Source organism: Mauremys mutica, chromosome 1 (genome assembly GCF_020497125.1).
Source record: "Mauremys mutica isolate MM-2020 ecotype Southern chromosome 1, ASM2049712v1, whole genome shotgun sequence".
Lineage (NCBI taxonomy): Eukaryota > Metazoa > Chordata > Testudines > Geoemydidae > Mauremys > Mauremys mutica.
Genome location: NC_059072.1, coordinates 331,400,569 through 331,416,136, shown reverse-complemented (window position 1 = coordinate 331,416,136; position 15,568 = coordinate 331,400,569). Strand labels below are relative to the sequence as shown.

General features: G+C 44.3%; 1 protein-coding gene across 1 annotated transcript; it reads right to left on the bottom strand.

The window, feature by feature from the left end:
- Nucleotides 1-3,884: 3,884 nt before the first annotated feature.
- On the bottom strand, nucleotides 3,885-14,814 carry LOC123345331 (stromelysin-1-like). The gene is made up of 10 exons (XM_044982125.1): nucleotides 14,499-14,814; nucleotides 14,094-14,338; nucleotides 13,630-13,778; nucleotides 13,409-13,534; nucleotides 10,978-11,139; nucleotides 10,050-10,194; nucleotides 8,820-8,953; nucleotides 8,067-8,226; nucleotides 4,441-4,544; nucleotides 3,885-4,255 (listed from the first exon to the last, which is right to left on the bottom strand). The coding sequence occupies exons 1-10, from the start codon at nucleotides 14,613-14,615 to the stop codon at nucleotides 4,152-4,154; spliced, it is 1,446 nt and encodes a 481-aa protein (XP_044838060.1). The 5' UTR covers nucleotides 14,616-14,814; the 3' UTR covers nucleotides 3,885-4,151.
- Nucleotides 14,815-15,568: the final 754 nt, after the last annotated feature.

Sequence of the window (15,568 nt, the reverse complement as noted above, 5' to 3'; positions counted from 1 at the left end):
GGACTGAAGTGAGGCTGACTGGTCTGTAGTTCCCCGGGTTCTCTTTTTTCCCTCTTTTAAATATGGGCACAATATTTGCCTTTTTCCAATCATACAGGACCTCCCCCAATTGCCACGAATTTTCAAAGATAATGGCCAATGGCTCTGCAATCACATCAACCAACTCCCTCAGCACCCTTGGATGCATTGGATCTGAACCCATGGCCTTGTGCACATCCAGCTTTTCTAAATAGTCCTTAACCTGTTCTTTCACCACTGAGGGCTGCTCACCTCCTCCCCATACTGTGTTGCCCAGTGCAGCAGTCTGGGAGCTGACCTTGTCTGTGAAAACCGAGGCAAAAAAAGCTTTGAGTACTTCAGCTTTTTCCACATCATCTGTCACTATGTTGCCTCCCCCATTCACTAAGGGTCCCACACTTTCCCTGGCCATCTTCTTTTGCTAACATACCTGTAGAAACCCTTCTTGTTACCCTTCACATCCTTTGCTAGCTGCAATTCCAATTGGGCCTTGCCCTTCCTGATTACACCCCTGCATGCTCTAGCAATATTTTTATACTGTCGAAATTTCCACTTCTTGTAAGCTTCCTTTTTGAGTTTAAGCTCACTGAAGATTTCACTGTTAAGCCAAGCTGGTTGCCTGCCATATTTGCTGTTCTTTCTGCACTTTGGGATGGTTTGTTCCTGCACCCACAATAAGGCTTCTTTAAAATACAGCCAGCTCTCCTGGACTCCTTGCCCCCTCATATTATCTTTCCAGGGGATTCTGCCCATCAGTTCCCTAAGGGAGTCAAAGTCTGATTTTTCTGAAGTCCAGGGTCCAAATTTTGCTACTCTCCTTTCTTCCTTTTGTCAGGATCCTGAACTCAACCATCTCATGGTCACTGATGCCTAGGTTGCCACCCACTTCTATTTCCCCTACCAATTCTTCCCTCTTTGTAAGCAGTAGGTCAAGAGGAGCATGGCCCCTAGTCAGTTGCTCCAGCATTTGTACCAGGAAGTTGTCCCCAATACTCTCCAAAAACTTTCTGGATTGTCTGTGCATTGCTGTATTGCTCTCTCAGCAGATGTCAGGGTGATTGAAGTCCCCCATTAGTACCAGGGCCTGTGATCTGGAAACTTCAGTTCGTTGTCCAAAAAAAGACTCGTCTACATCATCCTTCCGATCCGGTGGTCTATAGCACACACCCACCACACATTCTCACAGTGTGTGTTTATTCCGGGCCTGATACTACTCTGAATGCAGTCATTAAGTTTGCACATGACTTTTGACACCAGTGAGAACAGGGTTGGATGCACACTACATAGACAAGAGTTTTAATGTGACTGGTGATTGTGGGTGCCTTGGATTTTGGGTGCTCAGTTTAAGACATCATAAAGGGACCTGATTTGGGTAAGTGCTCAGTGCTCTATCTATGAACAATTTCCACCTGGTGCTAACATAGCTATATCCAATTCCAGTCACCAGAATAGAATCATAGGACTGGAAGGGACCTCGAGAGGTCATCTAGTCCAGCCCCCTGCACTCACGGCAGGACTAAATATTATCTAGACAATCCCTGACAGGTTTTTGTCTAACCTGCTCTTAAAAATCTCCAATGACAGAGATTCCGCAGCATCCCTAGGCAATTTATTCCAGTGCTTAACTATCCTGATAGGAAGTTTGTCCTAATGTTCAATCTAATCTGCCCTTGCTGTAATTTAAGCCCATTGCTTCTCATCCTATTCACAGAGGTTAACAAGAACAATTTATGTCCCTCCTCCTTGTGACAACCTTTATGTACTAGAAAACTGTCCCCTCTCAGTCTTTTCTTTTCCAGACTAAACAAACCCAATTTTTTCAGTTTTCCCTCATAGCTCAGACTGACCTGAGCTGCATTCAGATTAGAGGCCTGAAGGATATAGCCCATTGTCACTCACCTGAGCCACCAAATCTCCTGCCTTTGCCATCCTACACCCTCATCTTTAGCAATACCTTTATCTAGGGTAAATCATAGGCAGCAGGTTTGTAAATGTTTTGGTGGTGCCCAAAATGGTGGTGCCCCCCCCGCTCCCGCCCTGTAAGCCGATATAAAATGAAGCTACAACGCGTCAGCGCCACAAGTTTACAAGGGTCAATTAAAAGTGGAAAGTCAGAAGGAGCACTTGTCTGCTTCAATATATGGTATTATATTTTGTTGCACCTGTTGTGACAAAGTGGGAATGTTCTTAATGTTTTCTCTGAATACTGTCTGGGTTCCTCAGTTTCCCCTGCAAGGTGCCAGCTGAAGGTGTTGGGGACAAAGAGATCAGATGGCCTCTTTGTCCAGAAGAGACACAAAGGCCAGAGGAGGGAGTGTGAGTTTGGAGCTGGCTGGGGAAATGGGGAGAGGCCCAGAACTTGGGTCTGGGCTCCCCACCCCCCAAGATGGACCTGACTGAGGGGTCCTGTTTTCTGTACCTACAAGCTCTGTTTTAGACTGTGTTCCTGTCATCTAATAAACCTTCTGTTTTACTGGCTGGCTGAGAGTCACATCTGACTACAGAGTTGGGGTGCAGGGACCTCTGGTTGCCCCAGGACTTGCCTGGGCAGACTCGCTGCGGAAAGTGCACAGTGTGGAAGGGCATGCTGAATGCTCTGAGGTCAGACCCAGGAAGGTGTAAGCTTCTTGCCCTGGAGACAGTATGCTCAGAGAGAGGAGGCTCTCCTAGAGTCCTGACTGGCTTTGTATGGAGTTGTTCCAAAGCATCCAGGCATCCTCTTCCACATCATGCGTTTCCCGGAAGTCCACACAGGCACGACACTCCCTCCTCTGGCCTTTGTCTCTTTTCCAGGCATTAGGAGGCCACCTGATCTCTTTATTCTCCAACACCTTCAGTTGGCACCTTGCAGGAGAGCGGCCCAGGCCATCAGTTGCCCAGAGACAGGGTTTTGCCCATTCTCTGTGCAGACGGCATCACACTGGCTCTCTAGGGCTCTACAACAATCACACCCCCTTATCCCACCATCTAGATCCTTGAGAAATGCAGAGAGGAAACTGAGGCACCCACACAGTATTCAGAGAAAACATTAAGAACATTCCCACTTCGTAACACCTGTATACAACTAGTTATATACTTTAAAGGGTGTAAAATAATCAAGTATTGTGCTAAACACAATGATACTCCAACCTGACCACTAAATTTAAGGTGCACATTTTCCACCTCAGGTGAGGACTCTGGGGTGGGGCTGGGGATGAGGGGTTTACAGTGCAGGAGGGTGCTCAGGGTTGGGGTGTTGCGGGTGCAGGCTCTGGGGTGGGGCATGGCTGGGGATAAGGAACTTGGGGTGCAGACAGGCTGCCCCAGGGCTGGGCCAGAGAGGACTTCCCTCTCCCCCGGCAACAGCAAGCTCCAGGGGAGGGACACCTCCTCTTGCCTCCCGCCCCAGCAGCACACTCACTCTGCACCACGGTTACTACACATGCTCCTAGGGCCTCTCTCAGGTCCAGAAAGCCCACTTGCCTCCCCTATGGTGGGTACTGGGGGGGGAGGGGTTGCCATCATGTGTGGCCTCCCCTGCTGCTGCCCCTCACCATAGCCTCACTGGGGATGGGGGATGGGGCTGCCCCTTGCCCAGCGTGGGGCAGGAGTGGGGACTGCAGGGTGGTGGCTGGGGTGGGGAGTAGGGTGTCACAAAATTCACCCAAGCCCCAGCTGCTCAAGTCTAGGAAGCCCCCCTCCCCCAGCTCCCCTGTGGTGGGTGGGTGGGTGCTGTGCAGTCTCTTAAAGTCATCATATTGCCTGAAAGGCTGAGCTGGGAGTTCACACTGCATGGCAATTAAATTAAATTCACTGGCCCCTTCTCTAGTGCTGCTGACCAGAAAGACCAGGAGGCTGGACCAAAAGAACCCAAGACTGTTATATACACAAACATAAAATAGCTTTATTGCTCAGTGACAGCTTAATAAATAGCCTAAATACAATACTAAGATAAGTTAAAACTATATATTAAATTTAACATTTCTCTGTTATTTAAAATAATAATTATCAGGGATCACAGCTGTTATGTGGCTCAGACATAAAGTAAAAGATGAATAACACTGATTAGAAACAAAAAATCGATGAAAAACCATCTCTAACGCATACAAAATTGGGTTCTGTTTCTTTTGCACCATCACCTTGTGTGTCTGTTCTTATTTGCAATCAAACCAACTATTGCTCTTCATTTCACGAATAACTTTCTTGGACTTGGTGTCTATCTCATACAGCTTTGATCCTTGGAAAAAATAGAAATGTCCTAGAAATAAAAACAAAATGAATAATTACTTTGTACATATGTATATTCATTCTCTTTCCACAGACAATGCTGCAAATCAAAATGTGTACATGTAAAGAATCATTCTTACTAATTTCTATAATGATTCTTGAATCTATGGAAATGCAAATTTTCCAATATTTATCAAAATATTTTTTTCTATTTACCTTTTTCCTGAAAAGCAGCATCAACCTTATTGCCAATTCTTGGAAAGTCAACTGATATGCGTCTTGGATAACCCTTTTCCATGGATTTGGTGACTTCATCATAACTGAATGAAGAAATGAAATGAAAATAATACATAGGCATGTGATATTTAATATTGAATCCAACTGACCTTTACAACAAGTAAGTCCTGCCCTTAGCCAAATCTCACTAATCATGAGCTACTGTAAACTCACTGAATTGTATCAATCCTTACTACAGGAATACTTTCACCTTTACTAATCTATGCACAGTTGTCCTTAGCTATTCTGACTACACAGTTTGTTTTTCCTTCTTGATTGCTGTAGGAGGAGCAGTGTGGGGCCCAAGTGTGCAACCCTGACATCTGGGCCCTCATCCTGCAAAGACATTTCGGTACATGACTTGCTTTGTGCTTAGGAGTTGTCAATGGGACTAGTCACCTGAGTGAAGCTAATCATACGCATAAGACTTTGTAGGATGGGGCCTTGATGAGCACTTAGTTATGTCTCACCCGAGAAGAAATAGGGGTGGCTTTTGTGTGTGTGGGGGGGGAGTGGTTACAAAACCTGTCTATTTGTAGAAATATTTTCTGAATTTAATTTTAGAAGCAGATGGAGTTCAGTTCCCCACTGCACAGGACAGCAGCAGTGCTGTGAAGTTCAGCCTTCCCCCAGCCCTGATCCAGTAGCGGTTGAAATAAGAGTAGGTGCTGGTCTTTCCACCCTCACACGTGTCCCGAGCTTCAGAGACTTCCCAGTTGAAATCCCGGACGAGGCCCCCCTGTAATACCAACAGACCCTGGTTGTCAGCGGGCGGGATTGGATCTACGACCTCTGGAGCTAAATGCATGAGCCAAAAGCCATATGGCCGTTAGCTAAGGCTGTAGAGCAAACTCATTAATCTCTCTCTAAGAGGTCTCGGTGCCACTCAATAGAACAGAACACCAGACTCAGGAGGTGTGTGGGTTACACTACCAGCTCTCCTACCACTGGAGGTGGGGCATACCACTTGGGCGAGACAGCTCATGGTAGGCATGAGCTGCAGGGACACCACAGGCACAAATAGAGACCTCGGTCAGGGCTTGGAGATGGGCACAGGGAGCAGCCAAAACACGGGGTCCTTACAGGCCTGCATCACACACAAGGATCAGCCAATGCTGAAAAGGAGGGGGGTACCTTAAACTTGGACTAAGAACAGAGACTGGAAAGGCAGTCGAGATTTTTACTGATGGATTTATGATGCAATTCTATTAACTGTTCTTTGCAATGACTCCGGGGCTCAGCCTGTGCTAATAACGGTGCTGGGATGGAACTCTGCAGTAGCGCATTGGTCACAAGAACGAGAAAACAAAAATGACTAGAAAGAAAAGTGAAAGTGACATCTCTATTCTCATTGACCCAAGTGAGAGAAGGGCAAGGAAAACAGATTTAAATGTCTCTGCTAAGCTCTGTACAAACCTGTAACACAAACCCAGTCCCTGTCCAAATTACACTATTATACTATAATGACATGGCCACTGTGTTGGTGTCCTATCTTCTGCTGGATAGAATTGGATAGGTTCGCCTGTGTTATAGGAAAATACTACAGTAAAAGCTGTGTTATTTGGCCGTGTACCAACCAGAAAGAGCTATAAACCGGTATTTCTAATCTTCACAGGAAGTCCGGTTTATAATCTAGTTGGTGTGGGGCTCCATCCTTGGCTCCCTGGAAGAGGAGACATGTGCCTCCTGTTCCTAGGCGGAGGAATGGCCACGAGGGGTTGGGCGTGCGGGAAGTGGGAGGGGCATGGGCTCTGGGAGGGAATGTGGGTCCGGGAAGGGGCTTGGGGCAGGGGGTTGGGGCATGGGAGGGGGTTTGGGGTGCCGGATCCAGGGAGTGCTCACCTTGGGGGGGTTGCTGCAAGCAGCGATCTGTCCCTACTGTTCCTAGGTGGAGGCACGGCTAGGTGGCTCTGTGTGCTGCCTCCTCCCGCAGGTGCCACCCCCACAGCTCCCATTGACTGTGGTTCCTGGCCATGGTTCCTGGCCAATGGGAGCTGCAGAGCCAGCACTCAGGGCAGGGTGGGGACAGAGCACGGAGCTGCCTAGCTGTGCCTCCCCCAGCAACAGCAGGGACAGGTCACTGCTTGTGAGGAGCCGCCCAAGGTGAGTGCCCCCCGGATCCGGCACTCCGCACCCCCTCCCATGCCCTAATCCCCAGCCTCACACCCCTTCCCACATGCAAATTCCTTTCTTCTTAGTTAACTGGAATTTTTCACTTACTGGCACCCCCCATTCCCCCAACATGCCCAATAAAAAGACTTTTACTGTACTAGCAGCAAATGGAAAATGTTCTTTAACTAGAAAAAAGAACAGGAGTACTTGTGGCACCTTAGAGACTAACGTGATATACGCCATCATGTGCCAGCAATGCCCCTCTGCCATGTACATTGGCCAAACCGGACAGTCTCTACGCAAAAGAATAAATGGACACAAATCTGACATCAGGAATCATAACATTCAAAAACCAATGGGAGAACACTTCAACCTCTCTAACTACTCAGTGACAGACTTGAAGGTGGCAATTTTGCAACAAAAAAACTTCAAAAACAGACTCCAAAGAGAGACTGCTGATCTTGAATAAATATGCAAATTAGACACAATTAACTCAGGCCTAAACAGAGACTGGGAATGGTTGGGTCATTACACTAATTGAATCTATTTCCCTATGTTAAGTACTCCTCACACCTTCTATGGGTCATCTTAATTATCACTTCAAAACTTTTTTTCTCCTGCTGATGATAGCTCATCTCAATCGATTAGACTCTTCCTGTTGGTATGCATACTTCCACCGTTTCATGTTCTCTGTATGTATAAATATCTCCTGTCTGTGTGTTCCATTCTATACATCTGAAGAAATGAGCTGTAGCTCACGAAAGCTCATGCTGAAATAAATTTGTTAGTCTCTAAGGTGCCACAAGTACTCCTGTTCTTTTTGCGGATACAGACTAACACGGCTGCTACTCTCAGGGGCGGCTCTACAAATTTGGCCGCCCCAAGCAGTCATGCCCGGGAGGCGCCCCCGAGCCGCGGGAGCAGCGGACCTCCCGCGGGCATGACTGCGGAGGGTCCGCTGGTCGCGCGGCTCGGCTGAACCTCCCGCAGCTGCGGGTGGTTCGCTGGTCCGGCAGCTCCGGTTGAGCTGCCGCAGTCATGCCTGCGGGAGGTCCAGCCGAACCACGGGACCAGCGAACCGTCCGCAGTCATGCCTGCGGCAGGTCCGCTGCTCCCGGGGCTCCAGTGGACCTCCCGCAGGCATGACTGCGGCAGGTCCACCGGCCCATCCTGCCGCCCCCCCGGGAAAGGGCCGCCCCACGCGGCTGCTTGCCCCACTGGGCTCTGGAGCCGGCCCTGGCTACTCTGAAATCTGTCTTTAACTAAAGTGTTTTAAGGAGAAGAAAGATCTGAGTTCTATCTCTATTGTCATTGAAATTCAACTTAATAATGGGGTGTGCGGTCATGAAATCCTACTCAAGGGAGCCACAGATTTGTCATCATTCCAAATGTAAAGGGTTAATAAGGCTTTAAAGAAGGTGCATGGATTATTTGCTGGGAGAATTTAATTTTACCTCCAATACTTGTCACCTACAAAGAAGTACGTTTTTTTGGTATTCTCGTCATAAACAGCGGCATCAATTTTCTTAACATATCTTGGAAAGCCCAGGGTGTGGATGTTCCTAGGAAAACCTGGATGTACAGAGTATCCACTAACAACCCAGTATTGGTTGCCTGTCAAGAAAAACAAGATAGAAAAGTTCGATAGGTACTTCTGATGAGATTAAGCAGTATTTAAGTACAGTTGTGGAGCCTCCCCAAGGAAATGTTTATGTTCCCTATGGGGCGAATTCCATTGATAGCACTGAATTTGAAGATACTCCTTTCCTGCAAGGCAGCTGGAATGTTTAAGGTTTCAGGACACTTGGATTTTTTGCTTTATAAATTCATTAGAGTAGTTAAAAAAATATTTTCCCCCCATAGGAGCTGGGATTGTTCAGCAACTCTGGAAACCAGGCCACTTAGTTAGGTGCCTAAATATGAATTTAGTTGACTAAATGTAAGCACTCCATTTTATATAACTGATCCTCTCACCTGCCTTAAGCACATTGTTTAACTTCACTCTCAGTTTTCCTCTCAGTTATGAAATAGGCACAATATCTTATTCCACAGGACTGTTGTGAGGTTTAATTAGTTAATGACTGTGAAACTGTACTTTGAAGTGAAAAGTTATGTAAGTGCTGGGTAGTGGTGGTTATTAATAATAATAATAATTGCTTCTTCATTTCCACATGTAAGAAGAATGTCTAGAAATTCAATAGAAATACCTTTAAAAAGAAACACTTGATCCTTCTTGTCAATTTCATAAGCAGCTTGAAAGCCAGATGGTAGGGCTGGCCAGAACGAAGAAATTAAATCATGCTCAATACCTGGGAAATAAGGACTCTTGCGCCAGATATACCTGATTGAAAAGACAAGATGCTTGTTTATATAATCATATTTTACCATTAATTCATGAGATCATCAACAGGGAAATTTAATAAAAATTCCAACTACATGAGCTGTACATTTGTTCATTAGTTGCAGGTGGTGGGACGTGCCCTCAACCCACAGATCATGTCCCCTTGGAGATGCAATGCCCATTTCCTAGTGCCCTCTTCAGCGCTACAGAGAAATCCTGTCCTTCTATTTATTTGCACTGGGGTTCTTCTACCCTGTCCTTTTACCTCACCCTTTCCCTCCCATTCCTTTGGTCCTCAGTAAGGCACAGGGAAGAGCTGAAACCTATCTGTGATGCCGTGTCAGGAAGAATCCTTTTGCCCACCATGTAAATGCAGCTATCACTACAGTGCAATGTATCAGCTCTTTGACAGTGCACAGCAACATTAAACTGCATTTTTTAGGAGGGACATTTAAGAATAATTTCTTCCATTGAATCTTCAGGAGGCATTTATGCAGGCAGAATGTCATTCCCTGAGTTGGTATTTGGCCAAAACCCTGGGGATGCCACTTTTATTCCATCTTGCAAGAAGTGCATTGGGATCTTTAAATGACCCATTAAAGGGTTAAGTATCAGATCTCATTGAAAAGATGGCGCCTCTAACAGCAGAGTGTCACCAAGCACTGCAGCTGCAGCCTTGACTCAATGCTGTCTGGAGGTGAAGAATGCCACCTACTGAATCACCAACAACACTTTCTATAGCCCCATAGTTTTCCCTTTAGATCTGCCATCCACAGTCTGACGCCAGTCTGTCAAGAACAATGCTTCATGTGATATGGCTGCAGGCCAAAGTACAATGCTCTGATTGCACAATTGGCATGGAAATGTAACAGACCATGCACAGGATGACTAAGGATAATTTAAAATACTAATATTTACTCACCTGTCAGAAAGCCCAGTTACTTCACCCAGGTTGCTTGGGCAAGTAGAAATTTGTGAGGTTGTGTTGACTATACATTTGGAAGGAAATCCCCCCTCTTGAACTAATTGTCAAAGCATTGCCATTACAAGTGTAATCTAAGCAAAACTTGATGTTGACAAAACAGAAATAATTTACCTGTCTTTAAAGAACATTATTTCCCCACGGAGGGTGGTGATGGCATCAAAAGTCACGTGAGGGTCACAGATGCCTGTGGTTGATGATTCTGTGGGTGTTTCTGTGGGTGGTGTGGAAGCTGGTGCCTCAGTAGAGGTTGGGGGTCCTTAGGGAAGAAGTTAAAAGCAGAATTGGAAGGTCAGTTAGTATTGCTACCACAGCCCTTGGAGAACAGCAATACTGGGCCAAATTCTCAGTGCATTTGAAACAGTGTTTTCCCATTCTATCTAGGTAATTATATGGCCACCACTGAGCCATATGATCTGAATGCTTCACAATCTTTAATGTATTTATCTTCTCAACACCCCTGTGGGGGAGGACAATGCTATTATCCCCGTTTCACGGATCAGGGAACTGAGAGGATTAGTGACACAGAAGCTCTATGGCAGAGCAAGGAATTAAACCTGCGTTTCCTAGCCTAGTGCCCTGACCACTGCCTCTCTGAACTCCTCGATATTAATGGAGCTGTGCCAATTCATGTCTGCTTAGGAGCTGGCACAAGACTGTCACAAAGTTTCATACAGAAACATATGTAAACCTTTCGGATTAGTGATGCCCAGGAAGCACTCACCTCTGCAGGGGGGCGGGGCGTGTATGCTAGCTCGTGCAGATGGAGTTAGAGTGAGCCATGGCGTTACCTGCTTCTCATCCCTTTGGCTATGATTAGCACCCAGAGGACTCAAGAGGGAACACAGTCCCTGCGTAAAGATAAGAGCAAGGACTGCAGTTACAGCCAGCCCCTGTACACTGCTCTAAGGGCGGAGGTGCCTTACCCCCTTCATGCCCCCCACTGGTAGGCCACAGTATGGCTCTTGGTTACACATTCTCATCAGATTGTTTGTAACCTGTATGAGAGAGACTTTAAAAAAAGGTGATGCTTCCTCCTTACCATATAGGGTCTGAATGCCATCAACATCATCCTGAGGGAGCCTGTAGTTTCTAGTCTCTGTCTGCGGATAGGCTGGATACATTAAGGATCCAAGGACATTTGAATGGTGAAGACCCAATGAGTGGCCAAACTCATGAGCAGCAACAAGGAACAAGTTGAATCCTAAAAATATAAAAAGCATAGCATGCATGTAGATTAAATAAATGTCCCCGTAAAACAATAGGAAAGGATGGGTGAGGTCCCAGAGGAGCGGAGAAGGGCGAACATAGTAGCTATCTTTAAAAAAGGGAAACAAAGGGTATGTCTACACTGCATTGTAAATCTGGCTCTGTGGGACCTGGGATTGTGAACACAATGTTTCCAAGCCCATGCTTAAGCATCCATACTGCATTGTAAATCTGCGTTCTCACTTGCTGGACCCAGGTCTCACAGTCATATTAGCACATCCATATGACACTACACACACCTTCTGACTCTGATCTGCAGCTTGAGCTGTGTCCACCCTGCAAAATGACAGGGCTTGGATCCAGGTCACAGTGGAACTCAGGCTCTGAACCACAACCACCCCATCCCCACCACCCCTCGAACCGCCCCACACACAAAACAGGGCTCTAAGACCCAGGTCCTTCCTGCTTGCTGATTTAAGTCAGATGATTTGTACGTGGACAGAAGAGGGGCTTTGGTGCAAACCTGAATAAGAGCCCAGGCTTAGTGTGTAGCATTGACATACGCAAAGAGAACCCAGGGAATTATAGACCAGTCAGTCTAACTTTGAGTCATGGAAAGGTACTGAAAAAATTCTTAAACAATCACTTTGTAAGCACCTAGAGAATAAGAAAGTTATACGGTATAGCCAACATGGATTTGTGAAGAACAAATCATCCCAAACCAATCTCCTTTCTTTCTTTGACAGAATTACTGGCCTAAGTATAGGAGGGAGGCAGTAGACATGATATATCTTGATTTAAGAAAGACTTTTGACATAGTCCCACATGACATTCACATCAACAAACTAGGGAAATCTGGTTTAGATTAAATTACAATAAAGTGGGTGAACAACTGGTTGAAAAACCATACTCAAAAGTAGTTACAAATGGTTCACTGCAAACCAGGGGGATGCATCTAGTGGGGTTTGTCCTGAGTCTGGTACAATTCAATATTTTCATTAATGATTTGGATAATGGAGTGGAGAGTGTGCTTTTAACATTTCTGGAGGAAAGATTAGAATTTAAAATTACCTTGAAAAATTGAAGGACTGGTTTAAAATCATCAAGATGAAATTCAATAAGGACAAGTGCAAACTACTTGAAAAATAAAATGAACAACTGCAAAATGGGGAATAACTGGCTAGGCAGTAGTACTGCAGAAAAGGTTCTGGGGTTATAGTGGATCACAAATGGAACCTCAGCCACAAATGTGATGTAGTGGTAAAAATGGTGAATATGTTTCTGAGATATATTAACAGGAGTGTCATATGTAATACACAAGAGAGAACTGTGCCTCTTGCGAGGCATCAGCTGGAGTACTGTGTCCAGTTTTGGGTGCCACACTTTAAGAAGATGTGGACAAATCAGAACGCATCCAGAGCAGAGAAACCAAAACGGTAACAGGTTTACAAAACATGACCTATGAGGAAGGGTTAAAAAAAACTGGGCATGTTTAGTCTTGAGAAAAGATTGTGAAAAGATTTAGTTTTTGATTCTGTAGAGGGTATTACACTTTTGTTCCTTCGAAGAAACAAATATGAGGCCAGCCAACGTGAAAGCTTCTGTTCAGACTGCAGAAATATCCCTCCTTACGTATAACCAAGGTTTTGTTCATATTGATGAATTCAGAGGCCAGAAGAAGCTATTATGTTTTTCTTGACTGACTTTCTGAATAACACAGGCCATGGAATTTCACTCCGTAATTCCTGCATTGAGCCCTATAGCTTGTGATCCCATGATCTAACCCACGATAAAGTACACTAGAGAGAAGCACACAACATGCACCACAAATACACTCATCCACTGAACATACGTTGTTTTCACTGCACAAGGTTGTTAAAAGTTATCATCACTTTATTACTATAGTTTGTTTTAAAAGCCTCACCCTAAGGGCACAATTCCATGCCATACACTAGTAATGCCTATTGTCTAACTCAGTCAAACAGTCCACCTCCATGGTAATTCCAGTCACTCCACGGGAGCCACAGTTGTAGTCATTGCATTGACTTCAGTGGAACTACTATGGGTTGTCAGAATCTGAACCACTGATTTGAAGGAGAATTCCGCTGAGAAGTACAGCAGCCTCAGACTCTTTATATGTAGTTATTACTAAGCTGCTTTACTTTTGTGCTCCCATCTCTTTCCAGTGTAAAAATGAGCTAATAGCTCTTACAGTCAAATACTGCGCAGCAGAGAATGCTAATAAAATGGTAAGGAATACCTACCTTTCAAATCTTTTGTCCAGTATTCATCCTCATCAAAGTGGGCATCTCCACCAATACCTTCGCCCGGTGCATAGGCATGAGCGAGAGTTCCACCCACTCCATCAAAAGAAAAGAAGTCACCATGAACTAGAAAAGGATACATAAAAAAGTATGATTCTTCTCAATCAGGACTGTAAGTAAAGGAGTCAATACTCATCATTGACACATGGGGATTCTCTTACATCCAGCCGCAAAGGAGATCATTATATCTGCGTTGCCTTCATAAACTCTGGTGAATTTCAGTGGGGTCACGCTGCTCCAGACGTTCCAAGCCTTCTCAATCGCTTCATCTACATCAGCTGGTTCCATGTCTGGTGTGTAGTTCAAAATCCTTTAAATGCATAATAAGGAAATAAATGTAGGCAATTAAAAATGCAACTCACAGGACATGTACTTAACATTAAACATTTTGCTTCCCTGTTGTCTGTATGTTACTATTTGTATGTCTTGTCTTTTTAGACAATATGCTCCTTGATACACAATTTATGTCTACCTCTGTGTTTGGTTAGTGCCTACAACAATAGGGCTTTGATCCTCATTCAGGCTCCTAGGTGCTACCATAACGATAAGAATAAATAGTAAACATATAAAACTAATTCTTTCTGTAATTCCCAATGACAATCCAGGAAACACATTGAAATATTACCTATATTTCAGATCTGTTTTTGTCCATCTAGGAGACCCTGGAAAGGTTCTGAATTGACCAACATCAGGTATTCCACACCTGGGCTGCTTCATCACCTCCAAAGTATTGGAATCCAGTTCCCCAGTCACTTTCAGCCCAAAGAATTCCTGCATTTCTCGGATTTTGTCAGTTATGGGTTTGCTGTTCTTCGTTTTAAAGATAGGTTCTGCCTCTGTTTTAAGTTTATAGTACTTTTCCAGATATTTCTAATCAGAAAAAAAACAGCCACATTTTATGACATTCATGTTTCTTTTAGAATGTATAGAATAATCTTAATAGTTATATAGTTATTGCTGTGATCTTAATATGATAAAAGACTAATTCTTCCTATCAGCTTTATTCATATATATTGTCTACAATCATTACCTCAGCAAATTGCATGTCTTCTTCATTTTTCTTCTCTGTTTCTGGAACTACTGGAAAAGCAAAAGAAAATGCTACACAAAGTAAGATCTGGAATGAAAGACTCTTCATTTTCAACATCACTTATTTATCCTACCGCTAGTTTAACAAAATCTCTCAGTCTCTAGCTTTTCTGTGCATGTCTCTTCAGTGTCCCGGTATATATATCACTTGGGTGCTCTGTAAAGTCAACAGTGACATGACTCACAGTTTATAACATCCTCTGATTTTCCACAAAACATGCACAATGCTACTTTTAGCAGCAGTATGACACACTACAGGTGACCTCCTCTGAAATCCCCTGATTTTGCAATGTTGTCAGAGGATGTCCAGGATACTTTCCTGTTTCTCTCCTTCCCACTTTTTCCCCTTTTCTTTGTAAATTAGGCAAACATTTTCAGACTTGAGTTCAGCACCAAAAGTCATATCTAGACATCTGCATAAATGTAGTCTGATTTTTCAGAGGTGCTAAAGGGCTGCAGTGTGAGAAAAAATATTATGTTAGCAAATGTTAGAGTTGTCTTAATCTATTAAGTTGTTCCAATTTGTTGTCAGTTGTTGTCTTGTTTCATAAGCTAAAATTGTAATATGAAATTGTTTTGCTTTAAAATAATTTTGTTTTGTTACAAGTCTAGTCTGCTTGTTAAAAGATTGGTTAACTGTTCCCTTTGCTCTTCCCTTTAATTGCTCATTAGAAAATTGTTTAGCCATTCTTTGTGTGAGTGAGGATGCAAGTGTGTGAGTAAATAAGAAGAGATGCCAGCAGCAGATGGGATAACCACCAAAGAGGGAGTGAAGAAACAAAGATGCCAGTATTATCTCGTCTTGATGGCCAAAGAGTGCAGATTAACAACCCTAAAGTACAAAGGTATCCACCCAAAAACAAGAACAAAATTCCAGAGAAGAAGATGAGAGATAGTTATGTATACAACCAGTTCTGTGATAAACAATGCAAGCATGACACAGCAAGACCCATAGACTTGCATGAGAACTAACTGCTATCAAAGATGGGCGAGAACAACAGAGCTTTGGGT

Excerpts from the sequence above, each read along its gene's own strand:
- LOC123345331 (XM_044982125.1), bottom strand. The coding sequence starts at position 14,615 with ATGTTGAAAATGAAGAGTCTTTCATTCCAGATCTTACTTTGTGTAGCA. Across the intron at positions 11,140-13,408 it reads CTGGACAAAAGATTTGAAAG|GATTCAACTTGTTCCTTGTT; the intron begins GTAGGTATTCCT and ends TTATATTTTTAG. Across the intron at positions 10,195-10,977 it reads TGGCATTCAGACCCTATATG|GACCCCCAACCTCTACTGAG; the intron begins GTAAGGAGGAAG and ends TTCTTCCCTAAG.